Source organism: Sphaeramia orbicularis, chromosome 12 (genome assembly GCF_902148855.1).
Source record: "Sphaeramia orbicularis chromosome 12, fSphaOr1.1, whole genome shotgun sequence".
NCBI classification, from domain to species: Eukaryota; Metazoa; Chordata; class Actinopteri; order Kurtiformes; family Apogonidae; genus Sphaeramia; species Sphaeramia orbicularis.
Window position 1 is genome coordinate 46,170,712 of NC_043968.1, and position 26,818 is coordinate 46,197,529.

The window sequence follows — 26,818 nt, forward strand, 5'->3', positions numbered from 1 at the left end:
AAACTTGGCAGTTGCAAAAAAAACCCCAAAACATCTCACTTCTGGAGCAACAAAGACACTGAGTAAAGTCTGTCAGTAATTAAATAGGAAAAAGCATTGGAAAGCTGTCCATTTCAAGCCTGGTGTGAAACAACCAACAGGGCGTCATGGAAGCCAGGTCACACTGGAAAATACTACATGAACATTACTATGTGGATTAACATTAAAATCAGTTACTAGACTCTATCATGATGACCCTCTGCTATCAGTCAAGGCTGCTGATCTCCATCCTCATCCTATATGATGACAGTGACAGAATAACAGCTGGAGGACAGGCTTCCTGAACAGAGTCAAAACCAGGATACACCTCATAACTGGGAGACTAGTTTGTATGTAAACACAGTTGATGTGCATATTTTTTCAATTTGAGCAAAATGCAAAAATGACCAGTCCCACTAAAATTGTGATTTATATCTGCAGTATCTGTCAAAATAATCACAATATGATTTATATGATCAACAAATTTTGTATATATATATATATATATATATATATATATATATATATATATATATATTTATATATTATTTTTTTTATTTTTTTTTTTTTTTTCATTCCATAACTTTATTCAGTTTTTCTTTGTTCAGTTGCAAGATTCTCTGTCCATAGTCTGAGACAAAGAGCAGCAGGAAAATAAAAACTCAAGAGTGAAGGATTTAAAGTGACTGATAAGAAATCGTCTGAATAAAACACTGTCAGTCTGTGGTTTACAGTAAAGCTCTCCTTTCAGAGGATTACCAAACAGTCTGCTTTATTAAACTGACACTAAAGCCTGCATGTGAACTTTACCAGTGTGTGATCAGAAAATAAACACAGATCCACATCTAAACATATAGGTTTGTTCCCTCTAATTCAGCTGTGGTTTTTCACTCTAACCTCTTTGTGCCAAAACTAATTCATGTTTCAAACTGAAATAAGTCTGGAGTTCCTGTTTTTTGTCTGGCTCTGACAGTGATCCTGACAACTCACTGGTTTATCAGTTGGCCCAGATATCTCTGTTTCATTCTGCTCAGATATCACAGTGTTCACATAACACGACACATCAACAGATACAACAGGGATTTTACAAACCAAATCATTCGACAGTTTTTTGGTGATAATTGTGAATTGCTTTTAAATAATACAAGAAATAAACTGTTTCTCTGTCCACTTGAAAAGTTTTCAAGCATTTTATTTAACTATTTATCATTATGCACAAGAAAGAAAAGCAACAAGATTGAACTTTAACAGAAACTACAACCTCCAAAGGATTGATGTTTTGCCTAAGAAATGCTCTAAGTCCCATTTATGTTTCACAAGGCAGTATTTTTGACAGTTTTTGATGGACATGACACTCTCCAAAAATACAAACTATGCATTACAAAATATCTGGTTCTTTGGATCAACTTGACAGCATTAGAATGTAGACATCATAAACTCAGTGGAAGAAACAGAATGTCGGTGTTTTGGTGCAAATAATGGTAAAAACTGAAGACTAATTCACAAACCAACTTAATTTCTTAATGGGTGGTTCCTTAATCTAATGATTGCTTCAGGCCTGCAGATATTCGTTTCTCTTCAATGACCAGTCAGACTGTAAATAAAGTCACGCTGTTTCAGAAACTTGACTCGTGTCAATCTCCTGAATATACAGGTTGGCTCCAGTTTCCAGTTTCAATCCCATAATTCTACACGGGGATCAGAGCTGCACCTTGTGGGTACGGTTACATCACAGTGTCATCATTTGACCCGGTGTCAGACTAACCAGGCAACTCATGAGATACCTCCGCAATCAAGGGAACACCTCATATCAGTACCAATGGATAGACTTAACAGTCTGCAGCTTGAAAAATACTTACCGGAAAATACAGAAGAGAACTGACAAAGCTCTTAATAAGCACACTCCAGTTATCTTAAAGACCAACAGGACATATTGCTCTCCAATAGTCATTTACCACCAAGGCATTTCCAAGACATAATGTCCAACCAGTTAGTTCACCACTGACTTATTACATTAGTTTTGCTTTGAAAGTAAATGACTGTCATCCATGAAAGCTGGTTCCAGAGCAGAACAAACATTGTGCTGGTCTAGAACCTACAGTTGCTTAAATCAGGGTCTGGGTCTGGGTCTAAAACTGTGACTGCTATTTCTACATCAGCAGTAGATATGTGTTGGACCAGTTGTGATGCTTTACTTCGATGCTAGAATTACTGTCAAAGCAGGGATGTGTTCAGTACTGTAACGTTGTAGCTCTGTGGTGAATCTACAGCCCATGGAAAAGCAAACTGATCCTTAGCAGGTTCACAAACTGAATCACCTCTACAGCAGCACTAACACCAGCTCAGAGTTGATGGAAAGAGACAATTGAGTAGGTGAACTTGTGCTTCCAAGCTCCTGTATAAAACCAGCTCAAAATTTAGGTTATGGAGGCAGACACCCTACATAAAATACTAAAGACCCTCATTAGAACCACTAGTTACGTTTGATCCATTTGGCCTTTCTAGATAAGTGGATAATAACTCACACTCAAACATCGTAGGTTTTGGAACTGCACCAGTTAGTTCGACAGAAAAGAACACAGAATTCTTATTTTCACATGATTTCACAGTGGTAAAACACAATGAAGAATATCATATTTCATTTTTGCACTTAGATTTATTTAACCTTTATTTAACCAGGTAAGTTAGTTAAAAACTGATTCTCTAATTTGCACTTAGATCTCACCAAATGCCCCTGAATCTTGGCCTTTAAAATATTTCTTTCATACAATAAAACAAAGTTTTATTATTTTGCTGTTGGAAATTGGTATTTAACCAGCAAAATCCTTATTCATCACAATATCACAAAATCAAGAGGGAAAAGGATCCCAAACTGAGACACAGTAAAAAAGGTGTCTAAAAACAACCATCTAGGAACTAACTAGGAAAACTGAAAGAATACAAAGATGTGTTTTATTTCATCCTGGACTTGTAAATGGTCATGTGCAAAATTTAGCCAGTTTCAGGACATATGAGGTCTGTGCAGTAGGCCTAAGGCTGTTATTCTTACAGTTTCAGCACATCCTCTTTAAAAGATTATTTGGAAAAGAAACCTGTCCCAGCAAAGAGCCAGAGTGCTGGGAAACATCCAGAAATAGTCTGAGTTCCCAGGACAGCAGCAGAAGAGACGTTTCCCATGAAAACCATGGAGCAGAAAGAAGCAGCTGTGGACTTTAGTAGTTCACTATCTACTGAAACAGGAAATGGGTTTCTACTCACAAAAGCCACAGAAAACACTTCAGATTACAAAACACTCGGCTCAAAGGTCCCTCAAGTGTTCAACATCAGCAAGAGAGGTTTCTAAGAGGCTGATGACCTTTCCCCTTCAGAAAGCTGACTCTGCATCAACCACTCAACCACTACTGCTCAGGGTCATTGAAAAACTTAACTTTTAGGGCTGCAACTAATGTTTATTTCAAACTAACATGAGTGACTGTAGTGTCCAGTCTGCCCTTTGTCAGACATGAGATGGAAGATTTCATGCTGCCGTTTGTGTTAGAGTCATGGATCTATTAAGAGGAATACATCCATGGTTGATGCTAAATATTGATTGCTTGATGCTTGATGTGATCTCAGTTCACCTTAGTAAGTTTGCAAGCTCAGATTTCCAGTCAAGATATTGTTTGGATTGAGGAATGTTGATCTAAGACCCTGCTCAAACCAAAGACTCTTAAAGACATGATTTGCCAAATGCTAGTTTGCAATGATCAGAAAACTTGCTAGTTCACACAACGCAGCGAGATGACATACTGTATTATTTCCATAGCAACGACCTCTGTACTTCAATTTTAAGTGATGACCTTTCATGCAGTTTTGAGGCTAGAGGTGAAAATAAGACAGTGTAGGAACTTATAACAGTTGTGTTTCTGGTATTGACGAAATGGTAAAAAAACAAAAAAAAAAGTCTTGAGTTGTTCTGTTGTTTAGAGGAGGTAGTGTCACCTCTATGCAAAGAATGCATGAAGTAGAGACATGACTTCACCATAAGAACAGCAGATGATAACACTGAACATCATGGTACATGAGCTACAGTCCATAAATACTGAGAAAAACACGCACTGTGTAACAACAAGCTACTGGTGATTTGACAAGCTGCGATGGCATTTAGACTCGTGTTTTCATTTCAGTGTGGGGTTGTAAAATGAGGAGGTCATCTGCTGTGAATATAGTCAGTAGTATGATGATGAAACTAGAAAAGCACCGTGAGAGCGCAGACCTCCGCCAAGGCATATCAGTCCCCACCCCAATCACCACCAAAATTTAATCATTTGTTCCTTGTGCCAGTATCAACATTTCCTGAAAATTTCATCAAAATCTGTCCATAACTTTTTGAGTTATCTTGCTAAAAGACAGACATTCAACCTCCCCCCATCACCACCAAAATTTAATCATTTGTTCTTTGTGCCAGTATCAATATTTCCTGAAAATTTTATCAAAATCCATCCATAACTTTTTGACTTATCTTGCTAACAGACAAACAAACAGAAAAACCCCGATAAAAACATAACCTCCTTGGCGGAGATAATAACTCTGCAAGAGCTACTAGAATTGACTCAGGCCACCTCAAAAAATAAATATAGGTGGTCTATGTCATCATTCCAAAAAGTCCACATCAAGACTCCTACAGATTGTACGATTTCAGCAGTTTCTTTCTGGACAAACTGTGTCACAGTGATCTAATTAACTTGGGTATGTCTCTTGGGTATGCAGATTCTGTGATGATAAAGTCCACTGAATCTCACACTATAACAAAAGTTAAGGCACAAGAATTATGTCATCTGCACATATAGTCTGCCTGTGCCACAACAGTTGAAAACAATGAAGCAACATATGATTTTCACTGAAAAACAGAAAATGCAGAGGAGAACATCAAATAACTGGTGAAAAATGATTTAGGAAAGGTCATTTGCATTTAGAAGTTGCCATAAAAATGCCTCTCGGTCTTAAACAGTTAAAGCAGTGATGTCAAACATACGGTCCATGGTTAAAAACCAGTCCACCAAAGGTTGGGTCCTTTACTGATGGTTGTATGTATGAAAGAAAGCTGCAAATGAATTTCCATATTAAAGATAAATATAGCTGTTCGAACTGAACTGAAAAAACTTGGATTTTATTGACTTATTGTTGCATATGATGACAGTGTAAAAGCCTCTGAACATCCAAATAGATCAAAAAAGACAGACCACAGGCCAAAACCGGCCAGCCAAAGGTTAAAATCCAACCGGGAAGAAATCACAAAGTGCAAAAATTACACTGAAGAGATTAACAGTCAAGAGTGTTGAATTTATTTTAGCTCCAAACTCCAATCTCCAAATTTTAAACAATATTTTGCATTTGCAGATCCACTGTGATCTGTAATGCACAAGCAGACCTATAAATGATAAGTTGAGGCATAATGCATAATACACTTATTTATCTTAAGAAATTTCAGGTTGTTTGGGTTATTCACTCTTTTTTGTGAAAGGAACATTTATAAACATTAACATTTTCACGATTTAATTGTACTTTTTTGCACTAAAACAAAGAGAAAATGTTGGAGTTGTTATTGTTAATAGGTTTTTATGATATTATTTTACTGGTCTGGGCAGTTTGAAATTAAATTGGACTGTATGTGGCACCTGAACTAAAATGAGTTCAACACCCTTGGGTTAAAGTCTAAATATCTGGGTACCTTTGAAAATTTTAAAGCAGGTCTAAATGACAGTAGATAAAACATACAGCTATAGATAACAAAGATACAATGTGTTTGAATCAGCAGAAACACTTCACACAGTATCCACCATTGAGATGAATCCTGAAAAGGTACAAGCCTGTACATGCTTGGTGTATGATGTTATTATGGAGAGTGACAGGAGAGCTGCTCACCTGAGACCTGTCCTGCTCATAACACCAATTCCACAGGAGGGAGCAGCTAATGAGAGCCTCCTGCCTATTAATACCTGATAGAAGAGCCTTTTACACCTGCCTCTGAGGAACACCACCGTGTCCGTCCACCATACTGGATCATCTGCACAGTAATAACACATTCAGTTCAATAACACCAGCCCAGTGTTCCACTCTTACACCAGATCCTGTCAACGTCCGCACACCGACACGATAACAAGGGAGGAACCGTTTGTTTTGAGGAGATAGAGGTAAAACACAGGCAACGGAGGAGACCTTCCGTTAACCCCGGCTGGAACAATACCGATCCGTGCTATCTCTGTCATCCCTGGCAACCGGGCTCCATTCAACCCAAGCCAAACAAAAGGGCTCCGACACACCGGGGACAAACCGCCTGTTGACGGGGCCACCACACACCTGGACCCCGACGTTAGCTCGGATAGTGCACCCTTCCACATTTCCCTATTTTTTAGCCCTGTTTTCCTCCAGTGAACCAGCTGTGGAAAACACCAGGCGAAGCACAAGTGTTTCTCATTTTGCCGAATTACATTGAAAATCCGCATGTTTTAACGTATACCTGCGCATCAACAAGTAGATACGTATTTACAGACCTTCACATGGGTGTTAGCAGGTATTTAAAGGCTTGGCAGTTATCCCGGGATAGAGATGACCAACTGTAGCTCATTTAATTCCCTTTAATTCTTTTAATAAAACTTGGTTTGGTGTCAGACTTGTCACTACCTTCCAACACGATGTAACGTTAATTTTCCTTAACGAGACCCGGCACATTACAGGCTAATGCTAACAAAAGTTTAATTTACCTTCATTCGACACATTTTTATCGGGACACATTAACGCCGAACTATACATATAGCCTATACCTTTCGTGAAATCTGGTAAATTCGTGAGTATGTGGCTGTAAATAGCCAACACTAGTATTTATTGTGGATTTTCTAATGTAGTCTGGGACTGTGAATCTCTCTTCAATCGGCAGATCAAGTTGCTAGTGGTTGAATTTACATTTTAATACTGGCTTGTGTTTTGCTATAAGTAAAAAGCATTAAAAATGTTTTAATACGTGGAATTACAGATGGTATATGTTCATGTTAGCGGTATAAAGCGTCCGTCTATGGGTGGAGATGAGGGAGGAATGTTAAGTAGCCTGTTGTAAAATCATTAAAACGGTCTTACCTGCAGGTGTGGGCTTCAGAAAATAATCCATGAACCGTTAGTAAAACATGGCACAAATACAGGCTACTATCCCCCGTCCAGACAGCTGTATAAAGTCCCCTGAAAACACTTTACCCCTTGGTTTGAGAAGTTTTTCTTTTTAGCTGTTATACTGGTCAGAGATGCGACTCCATAAAAACTACACTTGACTTTGAGCTGTGGAGCAGCAGCAGCAGTCAACCTGCCGCATAGACATGATCCACGGCCCCGTGCACGGACTGACAGGCAGCGGACCCGCCCCGCGCAGAGACCGCCTGGAAGGCATGCCGCGTTCAGGTCGTGTCCAGTTTATCGGAATTACCATTTTAACAGCTTTGTCGCACCTAGATGTGCGGGCGCCCTCATTTAACATTTAACATCTCCGCCAAAAACATGCATAGAAATAATTTATGTCATTCTACATCACAGGTGTCAAACATATGGCCCGGGGGCCAAAACCGGCCCGCCAAAGGGTCCAATCCGGCCCGTGGGATGAATTTGCAAAGTGCAAGTTAGGGCATCAAAGTCAAAAATAATATCATAATAACCTATAAATAATGACAACACCATTTTGTCCTCTCTGATTTAGTGCAAAAAACATTAAATTATGAAAATATTTACATTAAGAAACTATCCTTTAACAATAAAATGTGAATAACCTGAAATGTCTGATGTAAATTAAGTGCAATTTTAACAATATTCTGCCTGTTACTGAATGTTCTGTGTAGAGCTGCAACTGATTAATCGATTAGGTGCTTGAAGCGAATGCATAAATTCACAATTCGATTAATCAACTTGATCTGATTGAAGGGAAATATTCTATTGCAGTTTTCCTGAATTGAAGCTTCTTTGTGCGTCACAATAAGCGTCCGTGTGAAACACAACAGTGGAACCAATGTTTAACAGCAGAGAAATGAAGGAAACAAACCTTTGATTCAGGAGAATTGTGGTTGAATGATTTTTTTTTTTTTTTTTTGATTACTTTGAGTCAATTAATCAGTTGGAGCTCTAGTTTTGTGCCTTTGTAGATCAGATCTGTAATGCACATGTATAAATGATAAGTTGAGGTAGAATACTGCTAAAATTGTAATCACATTTCTCAACAAATTTAATTATTTTCAGGTTATTCACATCCTTTTTGTTTGGATGGTTTGTAAATGTAAATATTGACATAATTGAATGCTATTTTTTTACGCTAAAACAATTTGGAGTTGTCATTATTTATTGGCTGTAATGCTATTATTGTACTGGTTCCGGCCCACTTCAGATTAAATTGGGCTGAATGTGGCCCCTGGAAGAAAATGAGTTTGACACCCCTGTTCTACAGTTTTGCTTTGTATAGGAGACGTCTGTTTTATCTGTGTTGAGTGTTGAGATTTACAGAGCCTCTCACCAGCTACTGAAGGCAGCAGCACCCCCGGCCTTAGCTGTGTCTCCATTGGTTAGTGCTTTATATGTAATTTCCTAACCGTTGGATTCAGCTGATAGTCTGTTTATTTGTTCTTGCCAGTTCACAATGTTCAGTCAATTAATGTTTGTTTTTTTTTTTTTAAAACACTTTCCATAAGTGTAATAAATATTTGTGACAATTTTTACTTTTTATTTTTTAACATTGTCCTAAAAACTGCACATTTTTCACCATGTTAAGAGATTTTATCCATAATGTTTGCATTTTTTTTTTTTTATGTCTGATATGATTACGTTTGTGTTTAATCATAGTAAAAGTAGTTTATTTCTAAAGTTTTAATAGCATTTACTACAGTAGCCCAGAGGTGCAACAGCCCAAAAAAAATTAACCACAGTAAGAAAAAAAAAGATTGTGATTTATTTAAAATAAGTAAGTACCTGAAAATAAATGTACCCATTGAATAAAAAATAAACCTGTAAGAAAGAGAAATCAATTTCCAAAAAACCCCTAACTTGTAATAAAATAAATTTGTACAAAGAAATAAAATGAACTTGTATGATTTCAAATATTAATAATAATAATCTCCTCAAATAAAATAGACTTCTACAAAAAAGTGTCTCAAAATAAAATAGAGCAACATCAATAAATAAATTCAATGTCAGATTTTAAAATATGTTGCCCCCAAAATAAAATCACTTGTCAATAAATAAATATAATCCAAATGAAAAAGACAATTGCTTATTTCAAAAAATACTGAGCAGTGGAGGATCATCGCGGCTTTATGCCAATGATGCAATCTTTGCGTTAGCCTCTTAGGTTGCCATAGAGAGTTGCTTGTCCTAGCGAGGTTGCTGTACAGAGTCGTAAAAGATAGTCGACAGAGATAAATGCTTCTGCGCATGTGCGACTCACATCATCCAGAGACTTAAATCATCCCTTGACAGTCGTTACAGTGACATCACTTCCTTAGCATTAGCCACATTAGCTGAGGGCCTTAAAAATTTTCAGCCCATGCTTTTATTTTTGTGGTGGCTTTAATTTTAAAGCAAGAGACCTTTTGGGTAAACAGCACCCCGTTTAATTGAAAAGGTTGGTTGTTGTTTCTTTTTCTCTTTCTTTCTTTTTTTTATGAGCCTTATTTAAAAACAGAAGGGGTTTTCTTTTTAGGCATATGAAGTTTTATATTTTCAAACACTCTTTTTTTTGATAAATGTTTTTTTGTTTTTTTTTAAATAAGCAATTGTCTTTTTTATTTGGATGATATTTATTTTGAGGTAACACATTTTAAAACCTAACATCGAACTAAAAATGTGATGTTGCTCTATTTTATTTTTGAGACACTTTTTTTGTAGAAGTCTATTATATTTGAGGAGATTATTAAAAAAAAAAAAAAAATCAAACAAGTTTTTTTATTTCTTTGCGCAAATTTATTTTATTACAAGTTTTGTTTTTTTAGGAGATTGGGTTTAATCATACAAATTTGTTTTTTATTTGAGGGGTACATTTATTTTTCAGATAATTCTTTTTTAATAAATCACAATCTCTCTCTCTCTCTCTCGCTCTCTCTTTTTTTTTTTTTTTCTTGTAGTGGATCATTTTTTTGGGCTGTGGCCCCTCTGGGCCTCCATACTGTACTTTCCCATATATACTCCTAAAACTTAATCATATCACCATTTGGATAGAACTATAAAAACATGAGAAATATGAATCAAGTGTGTACAGTTGTGAGGCCATAATTTTATCATAAATACATTTATTGACTTATGTGTTGCTGCATGTATAAAATACTATCAGTGACTTTACCTATATATCTATAACTATTTATTAATTTATTTGTTTGTTTATTTAATGTAAAAAAAAAAAAAAAAATGTGAATGTATGTTAAATAAGACTCAGATGTGGAATTTCTTCAACTGGGAGGGTGATCACCTTGCAGTCAACTCTCAGGGTTTAGACTCATGGTGTTTGTTTATCAGAGGTTATGGCGTCCCCTGCTGCTGGTGTTTCAGCATCACAACCTCAACATCCAAACACATACAGAATGTGCTTAGACCCATGGGCTCTATGCACAGCCCCACTACTTCCTGAACTTCAGGTGGGTCCTTTATTTCCTGTCTTTCATTATTGGACACACTGATTAATCCAGGTATACCTAATTAATCAGTAGTCACAACAAGAAGTAGCAGACACACCTGGATTAAAGACAGGAAATAAAGAACCCACCTGAAATTCAGGAAGTAGTGGCGCTGTGCATAGAGTCCATTACACCAGTAAAAATATATTTGGTTTAATTAGAAGAATGTGTCGGTATGCCTGTATTTATTCAGTAACTAAATGTTTTACAGACTCAGCTATAAGGTTTGGGTTTACATGAGAGCTCCAAAGTCTTCTAAGATGCATAATAAAATGTAGTTTAATCAATACTGAGACATTTCAGAGTTTTATCCATATTTTGGTTAAATTATCTGATATAGGGTCTTTTTAGATACCAGATCTATGTGAGAAACAAATCTGCTTTTCATCATTTCATCCTGTGTATCCATGCTATAAGGGTAGCTCCATCTTAATGAAACAATATTTACGTCTAATGAGGAAAAAACACTCTTCATATTCATGTTTTCTAGGGAACAGTTTTCTTTCTAGTTGGTGGCACAATGTTAAACTGCCAATCAAATATAATTTCATTTACAATAATTAAATAAATCATATTTGTGCTGATCTTCACACAGCATTAATTTTCTTCAAAAGGTGCAATTGAAGATGTAAATTTTAAAATATTTTAAGGTAAGTCTTAAATGTAATATTTAAAGATCTATCATGTTTTTGGGACATGTGATTCTGCTGTAATTATTTAGTTTTTCTTGTGTGGTTCCATTAAACTCCAAAATCTAGGTTTTCATTCACAGAACATGGACAGATTTAGCAAATTTCTGACAAAATCACAGTAAAATATATAGTATTCTTTTGACATCCCTGATTTCCATCCAACCTTTAATAAACAAGCTATCTATTTTAACACTTAAAGTAAAAAAAAAAAAAAAAAAAAAAAAGATGCATTTCATTTACTACCCATGTGTCTAAAAATAAATGTATTGTCAACTGAACAGGAACAACATGCAAAATTTGCAACAACTGGTGAAATTCCCGAATGTCATTTTATTTTTATGCTGGAAAACCTTTACAACATATAACATGATAAGTAATAATACATTAAGCAATAAAATTATAATTATCCTTACTGTATTGATATATAATATACATGTTTGTTGTGACATTTATACCTTTAGCTTTTATGGTTTATGTTCTCAGGTAAAAATCCTTCCAAATGATGTTTTGTTGTTTAACTTGAATTTACTTCTGTATATTTTGATATTGACATTTTATTATAATTGTTTGGAATGCTCTGTTGTTTACCATGTGTTTGTCATGTTCTGGTCATAAAGAGTCTATGTTTTATGTTGGTTTCATCTTGTTATTTTCTTTATTTTGATTTAATATTGTGAAAACTGCAGAATCCAGTACTACAGATGTGTTTTTATTTTATTATACATTGCTGTTCTTTTGTCATTTTCATCTTGTTCTATTTTTCATGTTTACATCCACAAATAACAGGTTTATTCAAATCAGGAAGATCAGTGATTACAGATATTGTTATAATTTATTATTAGACTGATATGGATGTGTTGAGTGGTCCATCATATTAATATTGCATTAAAAAGGTATTTGAATCCTGCAAAAACCCTACATTTTTGTTTTGATTTCAGTTTGTATAAAATGTATTCCTGTTACCACATAACACCCGCCCCAGAAACTGACCACAAATATAACTGCAACATTTTATTTGTTCAACACGCACACACACACATTTAAACTCTGTGACAATGATCCGAGTCCAGATCATCCCTCAAGTTTTAAGTGACACAATGTACAAGAATGGCACCAATAATGACGTACAGGTCGGACTGGACACACAAAGCAAGAGAAAGAACCGTAGAAGAGTGTACAGTGCTGAGCTTTCAGAAACTGCCTGCAGGTTTTTGTCAGTTGATATATTTTTTTGTTTTTGTCGACAGTCGTACCAAAGTGCGTTTCTTCATCCACAGACAAATTTAATTAAAAAAAGAAAAAAATTAAATTAAATAAAACCTAAAAAAAAAAAAACCAAAACAGCTGAGACATTGTTTCCAAATATCCGGTTGTTTACATCTACAACTGAAATTCAGGCTCAGCTAATGATTCACATACACAACAATCTAAAAAACAAACCTCTAAAAGCAACAAAGTCATTCCACAAGAATTACTTAGTAATGACAAGTAGAAACAGAATAGTTAAGCAGTAGTAGTATGTACAGTACATCTGATATTTAATAGTGAAATGGAACCTTTTTCCAAATGAGTGGCGACCGAAACCAAAGAGCAGCAAACAGGTAAAACTTGAGCTATTTGAACAAAGGCCACGACGACAACTCATTTTACAAATCCATCAGCCTTTTAACACTGTTCACTGAAGAGTCTCGGATTTTCATATCAACTGGATACAAGGTGTGGTCAAAATAACAAAAGCAGCTGCTTTTTTTTTTTTTTTTTTTAATATACTGTATATATATATATTTATATTCGTAGCAATAAACCAATTTTTTTTAACAATTAAAAAACATATCTATAACACTTTCCTTCAGAAAGGGATATAAGATTTGGTCAAAACAACAAAACAAGAACTGGTATCAGCTTCTCTTTTAGGTCAATTTAAATTTTTAGGCCCTAAACATCTAAGATAAATTATAGAGTTCAATAAAACAAGTCTCATATTAAAATAAAACCAAATGACATTATTGTAATACCAGTTTTCATTCTGATAACACTAAGATGATCTTTAACATAACAATTATTTATCTAATTGTTTCATTGATTTGACAAAATGCATTGGCACATTTAAACATGCTGTAAATACTCGACAGATCTGTAAAAAACGATTAATACTTGGTCATTAAAATGCTCTTCCTGTTCAATCTCAAGAACATGTGAAACTAAATAACATGTGACTGTATTGTTAGTCATGCTGCTCTTATTTGGACGACACCCTGTACGTTGTGTGTAAACCTCAGATCGACCACTCTCTTCTGTTCACCCACATTCTCTACAGTCAAAGTGAAATCTGGATTAATATTAAAATAAAGTCAAAACAAACACTGATGATGCTTCAGAATGTAGTCTGACAGAGGTCGTCTGTACAGTGGAGTTTTGTTTTTTTTTTGTTTGTTTTTTTATAGGACAGATATGTGACGGTCAGCCCGAGCCAATCAAACTGAGTGCTGCTCAGCCACCAGGGGGGCGACAGATCAAAATGATCAAAACAATAGATGTGTTTCCATACAAGTGGCCCTTTGAAATTGTTAAATAGATTTATACATAATCTACAGCAGTTTGTGGAATTAAAAATAAATTGGTTTTAGTGCTTATTACATAAAATATGTTAAAACTGTTATCTTGTTTGGTAAAGAATATCTGACATATGGTGCTATGAAATAAAAGATTAGCTACATTTAATTTATTAAATGATTAATACTTGGTATAACTATAAGGCTCCAATGATCAATGTTTTCTCATGAGCCCATACTCTTGTGTAATTTTGCCTCAGTCTGGGCTTAGTTCTCTCATTAACAATAACTCTCATCAGCATCCATCCCATCCCTCTGTAGTGAATATCACCTGTTTACTTCTCTGGCTAATGTTAACTGCTGTTAGTTCAATAGCTAATGTTAGCCTATCTTAACTGAACATACACTGTGAAATCCTTTTAAAAAGTACATGTAATTGATTAAAACATTTAATTACTTTTTAATAAAGAACTAAAACCAAAGATAAATGGCACTTTGAAATACAGACGAATTCCTTCTGCATTTTCAGACACACATGGGGTCTCCACTTTGGATCAGGTAGTGACAGCTGTTACCAGTTTTCACCCTAATGTGAATAAACTGGAGGATGCCAGGAATCAGCTGATCAGTCACATGGGCAAGATGCTCACCATTTCAGAGCTGACTTATTTCCATCTCATTAAGTGCATTAACTGTTCTTCAAAGTGACCCCTCTTTGAAACGTAAAACCTTTTTCCTCTTTATGTTAACATTTTTTTAATGTAATACCACTGAATGCCCGTAAAAACACATGGATGGAAACACAGCTATTGGCTTCATTTATTCTGCCAGAATTTTATATATTTAAGTCACACTCTGCTTTTGTTACAAAACTCAAAATGCCTTTTCAGTAAACCTAATTATATTAACTGAAGAGTAATTTTTACCTAATTTAGCAGAAGCACCAAACATGAATTTTTTTTTTTTTTTTAAATTTCTGATTGTATTCATTTTACATCCAGTTCAGGAGGTAATAAATATTTTTGTAACTGGAGCTCCTCAGTTTGATACTAAACACTGCATTCAAAATGTTCTACACATTTTTTTTTTATTCTGACACTGGTATACTACTTACGAGGGCCGTTCAATAAGTTCATGGCCTCATCCAGAACAGAACAACACAGACTGATAATTTATATTTTATTTTTCAACATAACCTCCATTTACAGCAATGCACTTGGTCCATCAATGTTCAAGCATCACTATCCCATCATGAAAGAATGTAACATCCTGTATTATAACAACCAGTATTTCTGGGTGAGGCCATGAACTTATTGAACGGCCCTCGTACTTCAGGTGTTAAATGTTATCTTTTTTTTTTTTTTTTTTTTACATCAGTTTCTTCAAATTACTAATTTGGGTAATTACTGTCACACCTCAAGTGCTATGTAAAAAATGAATACTTAGTGTGATATTCAAGAGATACATTTTAGGGATTAGACATCTTTTAGGAATTTACAAGTCTTAGGAGAATGCAATGCAGTCTTGCTATTTTTTTAATATTACAAAATGGTCTAATAATTAAAAGACCTGAACATATTTAGAGGGTATTGGACTGCATTTTCAGATTTGAGGTTCTGTAACAAAAGCAGTAAATATTTGCACTTTCGGAAGTCACAATGATGGTGATTGTTTTAGGTTTGTTACTCTGAGGTTCACTGTTGTGAATTGTAATTATCTGGTACAAAATAAAGTTCAATTGTCCTTTGGGACCCCTGTGAAGGCTCGGGCCAGCCCATGTGATACGCTGAGCAGATATGTTTCTGTTACTTCCAGCTTCAGTATAAACTGTCTGTTTTCAGACAAACTCACATTACTGTCAGTGCTTTCGCTTGAACTTCTCCAAAGCTCGTTTCCAAACAGGACAGGACTGTTGCAGCTGATGGAAGTCCTTCTGGCTTCATGGGGAGACAGAACCTCAGTTTAGGACGGATATGGAGGGACACGTCTGTACAGCATCAAACAGTCAGAAACAGCAGCACAAACTCTTCCCTTCTTCAGTCAGCAGGTCAGGCAGCTCCAAGGCCTCAGTGCAAAAACAAACTACCACTAAGTACAGTCTCTACGTCTAAACTGGCCTCTAACGGCGACGGGACGGCAGCAGGAGGCACGCTCTTTTCAGCGTTTACTTCTTTTTGTTTGTGCCCTTTAAGTTCTTGTGCAGACCCAGCAAACATTCAGACATTTAATGTAAAGTAAAAAGTCAGCTGTCGTCAAACTCAGCAGCATTCAGGGAACCTGGGACCTACACATTTCGAATACTTTCCAAATCTGCTTTGAAGCTAAAATCTAGCTTTCGGTATGTTAAACCTGCAGCACCAACTGCCCGTATGGTTTCAAGTGATGATAGCACTGTATCTAAATTCTCAGTAAATTAACATGATTAAAAATCCGCCAAAATTTTGTGCTAATTTTTGATCCAGAGCGTCTTCGTTGGTCTGATGCTTGCTGGGTTCTTTCAGTGGAGTATCTCTGTGCAGCGGTCACGGCAGTTCATCAGCCTGTTTGTAATAATCAGTGTGATACATATTTATGGTCCCGTATCGGGTGGCAGTGTGGAACATGGACCGCCTGCTAGTCCAAAGCTGCACGTCGTTTACACAGAAACAAATTGATGTAAGAGGTGATGAATGATGGCAAAGCAAAGGAAGAGGCCAGTGTGCTCGCTGGCTTTCCAGCTTCTCCTGAGATTAAAACTAAAAAAAAAAAAAAACTAAAAAAAAAAGAAAAGAAAACAAAATAAAATCAAACTGCTGACTCAGCTCCACCGACTTGTCACCTCACGTCATCTGAACGAGGACGGACACAGTGTAGACATCCAATTGCCGAGCGGAGCTGGCTAAGTCCCCGCCCCCTCTGGCCCTGCAGTGACGTGGATCAGTCCAGTTCAGAGAAGGGTTGTGGTTCAACATGTTGGTCAGTCAGTGAAGGCTCCGTAAGGCAAATCTCCATACCCATGCTTTAACACCAATTCACAAAAACGTAATTTGTTTTTTTAAATTTTTCTCTTTGTCATCGATGTTCTGCTGTTTTGTTTTTGATACTGATGATGAAGCGTTTCTTCTTCTGCAGAGAATGGATGCCTGAAGCACAGGAGGTTGGACAGCCTGCAAGACAACAGAAAGGGATCATTACCCACTGACGTCGGGAAAAATGAGTCTGTGGACTGAAAAGAAATGTCAGCAAATGGTCATTGGACCCTGAAGCTGTTACTGAAGGAATCAGAGGCTCAAATGACTCTCAACACTTTCTAAATGCATGTAGAAACTATTTATAAAGCAAACATACTAACATTCTTCACAGCTAGATCCATATTCTACTAAAGTAAAATACAAAACAATCTGCTCTGCACTAAGTAGTATAAACTTTTTTGATATGATTCAGTTTGTTGTACTTCACTTATGAACAAACGAGGAAGTACATTACTGTAGTTTCCTTTTGCATCAAGAACTGATATGAACGTATATGTGATGCTGTTATTTGCGTAGACGTCACTCACGTTTGGACAAATCGCCCATCATTATGTCTTGCTGGCGTTCTCGTAGATAACATCAGACGTGATGGACTGCTTCTTCTTCTGCCACATCAGCAGGACACATTGATGGATGAATACATACTGCTCCTACAGACAGAAACATTCGGAGCTCTGTGAGTCTGAAAAACTGGAATTTCTTGGAGAGTTGTTGACTTTTCAGATACTTTCCATTATGCCAGGAACATAATTCTACAATACAAATAGTAAAGCAATTATTGTATGTTTGACATGAAAATGGTCCAAATTTTACATGCAAGTAAGAACAGGTCAAACTAGAGACTTTCAGTAGAAATTCTGAATATCATTGCTGCATATTCACCGCTACACCACAGTGCCCCTTGAATCCCCCAAAACAACAAAGGGGTACAGTCAGGGGGCTATGAGCATGTTTGGTGAAAAACACAACAATTTTAAAATAGCTTTGTTTTGTCATTTGTAGCTGTGTGATACATAACTGTTTGGGAGTCCTAAAAACATTTTTTTTCTGTTTCGAAATGATGTCTACAGAAAAAAAAATTAGAGCTGATTGATTTTCATTATTTTAAAACTCTATATTTGACATCCACATTTACATTTTTGTCTCACATTTTACCTGCCCCAGAAAGTACTGGTTTATATCTCAACCTTTATGATTATAGGTTTAAAACATTATTCATACTTAGAATTATTCACTCCAAGGATGATATTGGGATAATATGAAGTCGTTTGTGCTTGACAGATAATTATGATTAGCAGCCTTGAGAATTTACCCTATGTACCCAAAATCACTTTACATTACATAACCAGACTTCCCTTCATATTGATATCCCCAAATCCGAGACCAGTTACATTTTTTTTCACCAGAATTGCAGGAGTTGCAGTCAACAATATAACTGACACTATGGTAATGTTAATTTTGGTAACTTCAAGTGAAAAAAACAACTTTTTACATGCTGAAAAATGTGATGTAGTTTTTTTTTTTTTTTACCCTATGTAAACCGAGATGTTTTTCATAAAGATTTTGGTGAAAATGGCTGAAATTAACATGTCTTTGCATGGCCTCAAAGTACAAGAAATACCCTTTCCATCCATGTATTACACTTATATGCCAGGTAAATGTAGGCCTACTCATTATCATCTGAACACTTTTTTTACCCTATGTAACCACTTGATCATGCCCAAAGTTTGTTTAACAGTGAAGGCCTGGCTCACTTTATAGGATTCTTGAAATCCTGACTGATATTGAAACCAGTTGTATTACCAACACAAAGACAATCCTCACAGATTGTCTTAGAAACCTGCACACACTGCAAAATCTGGAAATAATGTCACATCACACTGTACAGGATCAGGACACCACTTCATCTGATTTCATAGAAACACAGACGTAAACTCACAGCAGTGATGTTTTACAGTGAAAAAGTGAAAAAAAGAAAAAGTGAAAAAGCCTGAATGAAGAAGCAGTTACTGAGATGTGCACAAAACACAAGAAATGGAGGTGAGATTTTTACAGTCCATTTAAATATCTGTCAAACGTAGCAGTTTCTTTAGCATTGAAGGTCATATGTTTACTCTGGTGATATTGTGGTCTTCTAACTGTCCAGATTTACCCTGTTATGTCAAACATGTTAATTTATCTGGACATTCCTATCAGTGTGTGAACAGTTGGTCCAGATCTTTAAACCCATCCCTTTACTAAAACCGCCCCTTGATTGTTGGGAAGCGTGAATCTGTCAAAGCCATCTGTGTAGGCCTTACCTCAGTCTGCACCATAGACAGACGGTGTGATCTCATCTCAGACACCATCCCCAGAATGTCTGCAAACTCGTGTTCTCTGATGTGCTGCATGAGACGGTCCAGAGCGATGAAGGTTCCCGTCCGTCCGACTCCAGCACTGCAACACGACAGACAGGAAGCCTTTATCATAACCACTCACTGCAGCTTTATTGTTGAGAGGTTAATGGATGACATCATCCATCTAACTGGATTTTATGTGACCGTCTTCCTGCTTTAATCTCAATGCATTCTGGTTGTAAACGACATATGTGAAATAATCTTCCATCAGCAGCTGAAAGGAGTTAGAAGTTCAGTATTTAAGCTAGTATTTACACATTAACACAAATCAAAAATAACCCTGGGATGGATTACCCTTTTGAGGCCCAGGAATGCATTTTTGTCCTGTGTAGGGGATAAGAGTTTCACAGCTTTACTAAAAAAACAACCTAAAAAGGTTGTCCACTGCAAAGGACATTCCATAAAAAAAAAAAAAAAAAGAGTATCTAAAAAAACTGTTGCATTATGCCGTTTCCAATCAGCACAATTATTAAATGTAAAAAAGCCAAACTCTTTACTTTCCAGGGGATTAAAACAAACAAAACTATATTCAACTAATTTTGCAGTAGGTCTAAGTAGTGGTTTGGATGAACTGAATATTTTCTGTTTTTAGAGTGTATTTTTACATGTTTGGTCTGATTCTGTTGTGAGAATACACCCCTCACAATCCCCTATGGTGGCTGAAAAAAAATCCCTTCTTGTAACCAGTGTTTGTTTTGTCTGTTCTGGGCTTTTGAGTTGTGGGATATTAACTCTGGTCCAAACTTAGGCGTAGAAGGAGAGTAAAGCATCTTAACACTGGATGGAGCCTCATAAAATGAAAATAACAGCTACAGTGGGAAGACCTGTTCCCTGCTCCCTTAGTGTGATATATCCTAAAAAAAACAGAAGAAGCCACTGAAGACTTCTGATTTTTCTTAAACTGCAACATTAGAAAATGTAATTAAAAGCAAAGTGTAAGAACACTGTTGATATGACTGGCTGATAAGGGTGTGAGACTCTTTTTTCACCTGCAGTGGACTATGATGGGGTCTTTGGTCCTGTTGGCCTGCTGACGGACAATGTGGACAAACTGCAGGATGCTCTCGATGGCGTTGACAGTGGGGACGCCATGATCTGGCCATGAGGTGTAGTTCAGATGGAGGACGTCCTGAGTCTCATCGGCCTGCAGAGGGCGACAAAGAGAAAATAACGTTACTGTTCATGGAGCATAAAAAACTAAATACATGGACATTAGAGTCAGAACAACTTTAAAGAATGTGCCCTAAGTGGCAAATAGAAGAAAATGATAACTATCACGAGACATCATGCAGTAAATGTAAAATAAGAATAGAAAAACTTAATATAGGCTATATATAAATATAAAAATCACATTCAGGTTTATTAGATGATTTATGAGATATTTGTAGAGCAATGGTATGTAAGAAAAAGGTATTTGGATATCTTCCATATGACTAAAATTTGGCAGCTCAAAATACGTCATACCAAATTATACAGTGTAATTTAACCTCAACTAAATCACACAATAAATTAAAATTGAACATGAACATAAACAAGTGTAGAAATGAAACCGATATAACTGTTATAAGATGAAAAAAGTAATAAATGCATTGGTAGTGGTTTTCTCTGTAGAGAAACTAGTACTCACGTATCCCAGCCTGAATTTCCTGATGGTCCACTCAGGAGACTCGTTTTCAGTGAGCATCTCCACGCTGATCTCTCCATACATCACCGGCTCGTCTGTGAACGGCCAGTAGTGATCACATTTAACCTGTGGAACAAAACACTGTTACACACGGTTTCCCATAAAAGTCAGACACAGATGTTTAAAGCTTGCAAAAACCGATTCCCAGTTACTAGAAATAAAAGTGCAGGTAGATGAAAAAGTAGAGAACAGAACATGTTTTATTTTCTGTGGGTGGTGAAACTAAAACCCAACCAGTTACAAGTACAGCCTTTTACTTGTTTTTGTGACATAAGCACTATTTGGACTGGATTAGTTTTACATGGGCACATGGGGTAATGTCACTTTACCACAGGATGTTGGTTATATTAATAGCCAATTCACACAGGATAAGGAATATCAGTAAAACTACCACAAGTGGGAGGGGTAAATCCATTCATGCACTGCTGTCCCCTCCTATCATCATGTGTGTATGACGTTGCTTCCTGATATCACTGCCAAGAACATTAATATTGTCCATCGACTGGATGATTAACCTACTGACATTTTTTTAGTAGCCACATAGCCTTGCTATGTTGCTTAGCAAACCTAAAGCAATGAGAACTCCCGTGCCTCTAACAAGTGCTTTTGACCTTATTTTGCTAGTGAATGGCATTTGTCGTACACCGATTCCGACAGTACGCAAGGTTTTACACGCACTTGTCATACTGCCAACTGGAAAACTGAGTGCTTCTTCAAGAGCCTCCATGCTTGAAAATCCACGAAAAAAAAAAAAAAAAAAAATGGATTAAATGTATGTAGCGCTTTCTATGAATGCATACTCAAAGTGCATACAGAGGATCCACATTCATTCACTCTCACATTCTCCCTCTGGTGGTGGTAAACTACATTTGTAGCCACAGCTGCCCTGGGGAAGACTGACGGAAGCGTGGCTGCCAATCTGCCCCTACAGCCACTCCGACCACCACCAAACATTCACACGCATTCAAACACCAGTGTGACTAGCAGCACTGGAGGCAAGGAGGGTGAAGTGTCTTGCCCAAGGACACAACAGCACATGGACAGAGTGGGATTCAAACCGCCAACCCTTTGGTTATTGGACGACCCGCTCTACCATCTGAGCCATGGCCGCCCAAAAAACACTTGTAAACAGGATATGATGGAATATCTACACACATATATAAATTACTGGTCTATTCACATAGGATTAGTATTACCTGGGGTTATTTTCCCAGTCCCTTTAACAGAAGGTAAAAGTCACAATAATCTTTCCTGACACTGCGCTAATGATTACTGATGTAGCACATTCGAATGGGACTAAAATCTCTGGCAATTATTACTTTACCCCACGTACCTATGAAAACTAATCCCATCTGAATAGGGCTTAAGTGGGTAAAGGCAGGAGACAAAGCCCTGACAACAACATAGAATTTGAAGAGCTATCCTCCTCAGTGACCAGAGAAATAAAACACTCACCCTTCGCCGTTCATTACACTGTGTGAGCATGACAATAATCGGAGATTTCTGCTGCAGGACCATCTTCCAGAAATCGTTCCTGGTCTCGGGCAGTGGACCCTGGGTAGCGATGTACTCCTTTGCATGTTTATAACCCTGAATATCAAATAGAAATACAGAGCAAAACCACGAATAAGAAGTTGTTACTTTTAAATCCAAATGATTTACACAAGCTTCACATTAAATCTGTTGTTTCATCATTTATATATTCTTTCAGGAAAATACAAAGGCTTTTCACTCCTCCTGGTTTTTAAAAGTCAAACTAAATTGCTAAAAACTCGACACAGATTTGACTGGTTATCTCCAGATGAACAAGTGTACTCACAGGTATGTAGTTGGCGTTGATGTAGTCTGACCCTTCATCATTGTGCATCGAGATAAGTTTCACCCGACTGAAGTCATCTGAGTTTGAAAAGATTTTATTTTAGTCTTTGAAGTAAACTAAATGTCTGTGTTAGGATGAGAGGGTGTCTGGTGACTTACAGGGGAGGATGTTGGTGTAACGGTTTTTTGGTCTGTTGACAGGTAGGTCTGCAGCATCATGAGAAAGATCCAGCCCGACACTTTTCAGTTCCTGAAAACACACAGTGGGCACTTACTTACAGTATAACTTAACTATTTACAGTATATTTACATGGATTGTGTATTTATATAAATTTTCTGTTTTATCTTCGGAGCTGCTTTGTATATAAAGTGTGTAATATTTAATGACATCTAGTGGAGAATTTGCAGATTGCAGCCTACTGAACAACTCCACTCTACAAAAACATGCCTAGTTAGAGTGTTTGTCCATTTGCGTTTTTTTGTTAAAGGGATATGAACACAAACATAGTAGGTAAGTGTAATGTGCCCTCTATAGATACAAATGGGTCCTGTTAAGGCACACTAATAAAAACATAATCATATCATCGAGCCCGTTTACATGCACACTAATAATCTGATAATTATCCAAAGTTATCAGATTATTCAAATCATAATGTAAACAGCATAATCTGATATGATTTATCAGACAACAGCAGTAATCTGATTATGAGAAATCAGATTAACACACCTGGATTTCTCCCCAATACACCAATGTCTTTGTGCATGTCTTTGTATACAGGTTAATTTGATTTATTTTTTTCTTTTACATCTGCCCATGTGCAAAAGCAATTCAAAAGCTTAGAAAATGGATGTTATGTAGCCAAAAGTAGATGGAAAACCATAATAGGAATTTTGACTCTACCATTGCTACGTGCCTACATACTCCGAAAGAAATCTATAATGGACTGAAATGTCTCCACCGGGGTTTTAGGAATATTATTGAATTTTTAACACATTATATATATTTTCTGACATGAGCTGGTAACATTGTGTTGGTTGCCCCCCCACACTGGAATTTTCTAACAGCTATGAAAATAAATAACAAAGTAATAATTGACAGCCAATATAACTAATAGTGACTTGAATACCTGTCAACATTTTCATATGACTGATACACAATCGGACATCATTAAAAAAAAAAAAAAAAAAAAAAAAAAGGTATGGTTTCACTTTGTAAGGATTATCGTATTTCTGAAGTGCATGTAAATGTGTCAGATCTGATTATTACAATTATCTGATTACTCCCAGTTATCAGATTTTTATAGTCATGTAAACAGGCTCATTGTTGATTATCATGTGCCATCGCTGCGTATAGATCCTCCTTGATTTGCACCAAATCGTACAAGCTTAACTTTTAATGTCTCAACTCTTGTACCTCAAACTGCAGAGAAAACTTGTACGCTGAGTCTTTGCTCATTTCTTTGAAGTAGGCATCAAAGTCGTCCAACTGCACTGGGCTGCGAACGGACAGACACACGTCAAAACTTCAACATTATGACATACTTCATAAACCTCAGCCTGACATGATGCTACACGGTGTATTAAGTATCTGACTCATCTCCACTAGTTCACAGGAAATATCAAACTCCAACAGGCAGATTTATATGTAACCTCACTGAGGATGAACTCTACATATTTTAACTCTCCTTCTTCCTCTCAGGTTCAGGTTCCCTCCTGTCTCAGCATTTAACAAGCTGCAGACAGTTCAGTTTCACTTTAATCTGCTGGATTTAACACTTGAGATGTTTCTGTCTGAAGGCTCATATTAGTGCCATAGCAGCTCTGTTACATGCAACACACACAAATACAAAAAAAACATAAAAAGAAAGAAAAGAAAAATATGCACATATACATAGAAAAATGGATGAAGCCCACATACTGACACACGTTGTTTAGTTGTGTTACCTTGTTAACTTCCGTTTCTTTAAAGCTGTCTTGCTCCTATAAAATACAGAATAAAGTCTTTGTGATGATTTCAGTCACTACAGCAGGAAAAGAGGACATATTTGTGTAATTCTACTGTAATATTCACTGCAGACACGAGTTTTAAAGCTATACCTGATGCTAATATGTTTAAATATAAAAAAAAAACAACCTATATTTTGTTACCAATTTTGATGTCCAAAATTTATCATATCTATTGACACCAGTATTTCTGAATACTATTGTCTATCCAAATTAATGTCTATGGAAGTTTATGACTATACTTACGGCCAATACTGGTGCATCTATACTGTATCATTTATATTTTGTTAATTAAATAAAAACATCTACCTATACTATATTATCTGTGTTTTGATCATGTTATTTGAATACATTTATAATTGGTACATTTCATTTCATTTCATAAAACTATCCAAAGTATTTTTACCTTTTAATCTTAACAGAATGTTAGAGTGCAAATGATGTCTTTAAACTACATGACGCCTTCATATTATTTGGCTTATGTTTTTTTTTTTTCCAGTAAATGTCCTGTGAAGACTTCAGCGAGGACCGACAAAAGTTTGCACTTGAGGTCTCACATGGATGAAAGGTTAAATGTATTTTTAGTTCCATAATTTTTCAGCTTTTGACAGTGTGTAAATGTAGAATTTTTATTTTAAATTTATTTCATTTTAACACTGGCATCTCCAGACTTCTCATTAAAAAAAGACCTTTACTTTGGACCTAAACTTATTAAACTCTCAAAACAGAATTTGTCTCATGCTCACTCATTCGGCTAAAAACATACCTTTAACTTGCAGACAGCTCTATATCAAATGTGCAGCCTTTTAATATATATATTTTCTAAATTAACCTTTTTCATGCATCTATATTTGCAGTCTAGTCATACAAAGATGGATTCCCAGATTGCGCATAAGTGCCATAAATCCCCAAATTTCTGCCTGCTGACTGTTGAGTTTCTGAAAATTGAGAAAACTGAGATTCAACGAGTGAGCTGGGAGTAAATTTGGGTTTTTAAGGCTGGTGCAACATTATCAGGGAATTCATATTTAACGAGCAACATGCACTACAGCATCTAGAATTTAACAGAAAACACAGATCATAACTGAGCTACAAGCAGGTCTACTCCTAAAGTGGAAATCCACAAAGAGAAAGACAGATGGCATGCAGACACCAGCATCAACAGCATCAACAGTTAGCATCATGCTACATCCAACAGGTTAGTGAACAGAACATTCAGTACTTTGAAGGAGTTTGAACAGATCAGAGTTCAACCACAGACAGCATTGCAAGACAAAGTTAAACATGGCTAAAAACCATTGCTAACCTCCTGTTTTCTGGAGAATGTGACAACTGCATTTGGAAAAAGTCATCTTTTAGGTGCTGAAGTAAAAATCTGGTGTTATTCTCTGTCCTTCTTATCAATAAATATGCAGACTGTAGGCAATTATCTACAAGCAAGTTGGTATCACAGCTTGATGCGTTTCCGTGCCATAAAAGACAAGAGATGTTATTAGTACATCAGTGAACCACCCTGTTACACTGAGAGACATGTTCCTTCATTAGCATAACCTGCATTCATAGCCTATTTGTACGTGATCCTATATACACTGTTCTGTTATGAGAAAAAACTGAGGCCCTAAAACTGAACCCTGTTGACCCCCAGATAACATTCCATTTAAGGGAAGTATTAAGATACTGACTGATGGTTGAGCCGGATGATCTGGCAAAATTATCCTGTGATGTTTTTTGAGGTAGAATCATTTGAACCATAATTTTCCTCACCTCTTATAAAATGTTTTTTTGAGGATCCCGGAGGCTTAGCTTTTGTTGTTAGTTGACCAAAATCTCTACATTTTTGCACTGTTTAAGACATTATTTCAACATTTTAAGAATAATCAGAAGAAAACTAATCTGCTCATTGATGACGTAAACATTAATCCACATTTTATGAATTGCTAATGCTGAAAAAATATGGAATAATCACAGTG

At 36.3% G+C, this 26,818-nt stretch overlaps 2 protein-coding genes and 1 long non-coding RNA gene across 5 annotated transcripts in view; all 3 read right to left on the reverse strand.

Moving 5' to 3' along the window:
• eps8a (EGFR pathway substrate 8a, signaling adaptor) overlaps positions 1-7,364 on the reverse strand; it is a 50,579-nt gene extending 43,215 nt beyond the window's left edge. The window contains exon 1 of the mRNA XM_030149934.1: positions 7,132-7,364. The gene's annotated coding sequence lies outside the window, so the exon portion shown is untranslated. The remainder of the gene's footprint in view (positions 1-7,131) is intronic.
• Positions 7,365-12,381: 5,017 nt separating this feature from the next.
• LOC115429713 (uncharacterized) lies at positions 12,382-15,043 on the reverse strand. The gene is made up of 2 exons (XR_003936825.1): positions 14,704-15,043; positions 12,382-14,664 (listed from the first exon to the last, which is right to left on the reverse strand). It is a non-coding gene; the product is annotated as an uncharacterized LOC115429713 (long non-coding RNA).
• A 242-nt stretch (positions 15,044-15,285) lies between these two features.
• ptpro (protein tyrosine phosphatase receptor type O) overlaps positions 15,286-26,818 on the reverse strand; it is a 63,644-nt gene continuing 52,111 nt past the window's right edge. For 2 of the 3 annotated variants that reach the window (XM_030149387.1, XM_030149386.1), the window contains 10 exons: positions 24,789-24,824; positions 24,259-24,340; positions 23,004-23,094; positions 22,846-22,922; positions 22,482-22,616; positions 20,970-21,092; positions 20,332-20,486; positions 19,247-19,382; positions 17,474-17,596; positions 15,286-17,081 (listed from right to left, as the gene is read on the reverse strand). In XM_030149387.1, coding sequence (XP_030005247.1) covers positions 17,495-17,596; positions 19,247-19,382; positions 20,332-20,486; positions 20,970-21,092; positions 22,482-22,616; positions 22,846-22,922; positions 23,004-23,094; positions 24,259-24,340; positions 24,789-24,824 — 937 coding nt within the window. In that variant the 3' untranslated portion in view covers positions 15,286-17,081; positions 17,474-17,494. The remainder of the gene's footprint in view (positions 17,082-17,473; positions 17,597-19,246; positions 19,383-20,331; positions 20,487-20,969; positions 21,093-22,481; positions 22,617-22,845; positions 22,923-23,003; positions 23,095-24,258; positions 24,341-24,788; positions 24,825-26,818) is intronic. The other variant, XM_030149388.1, reaches the window with a different exon arrangement.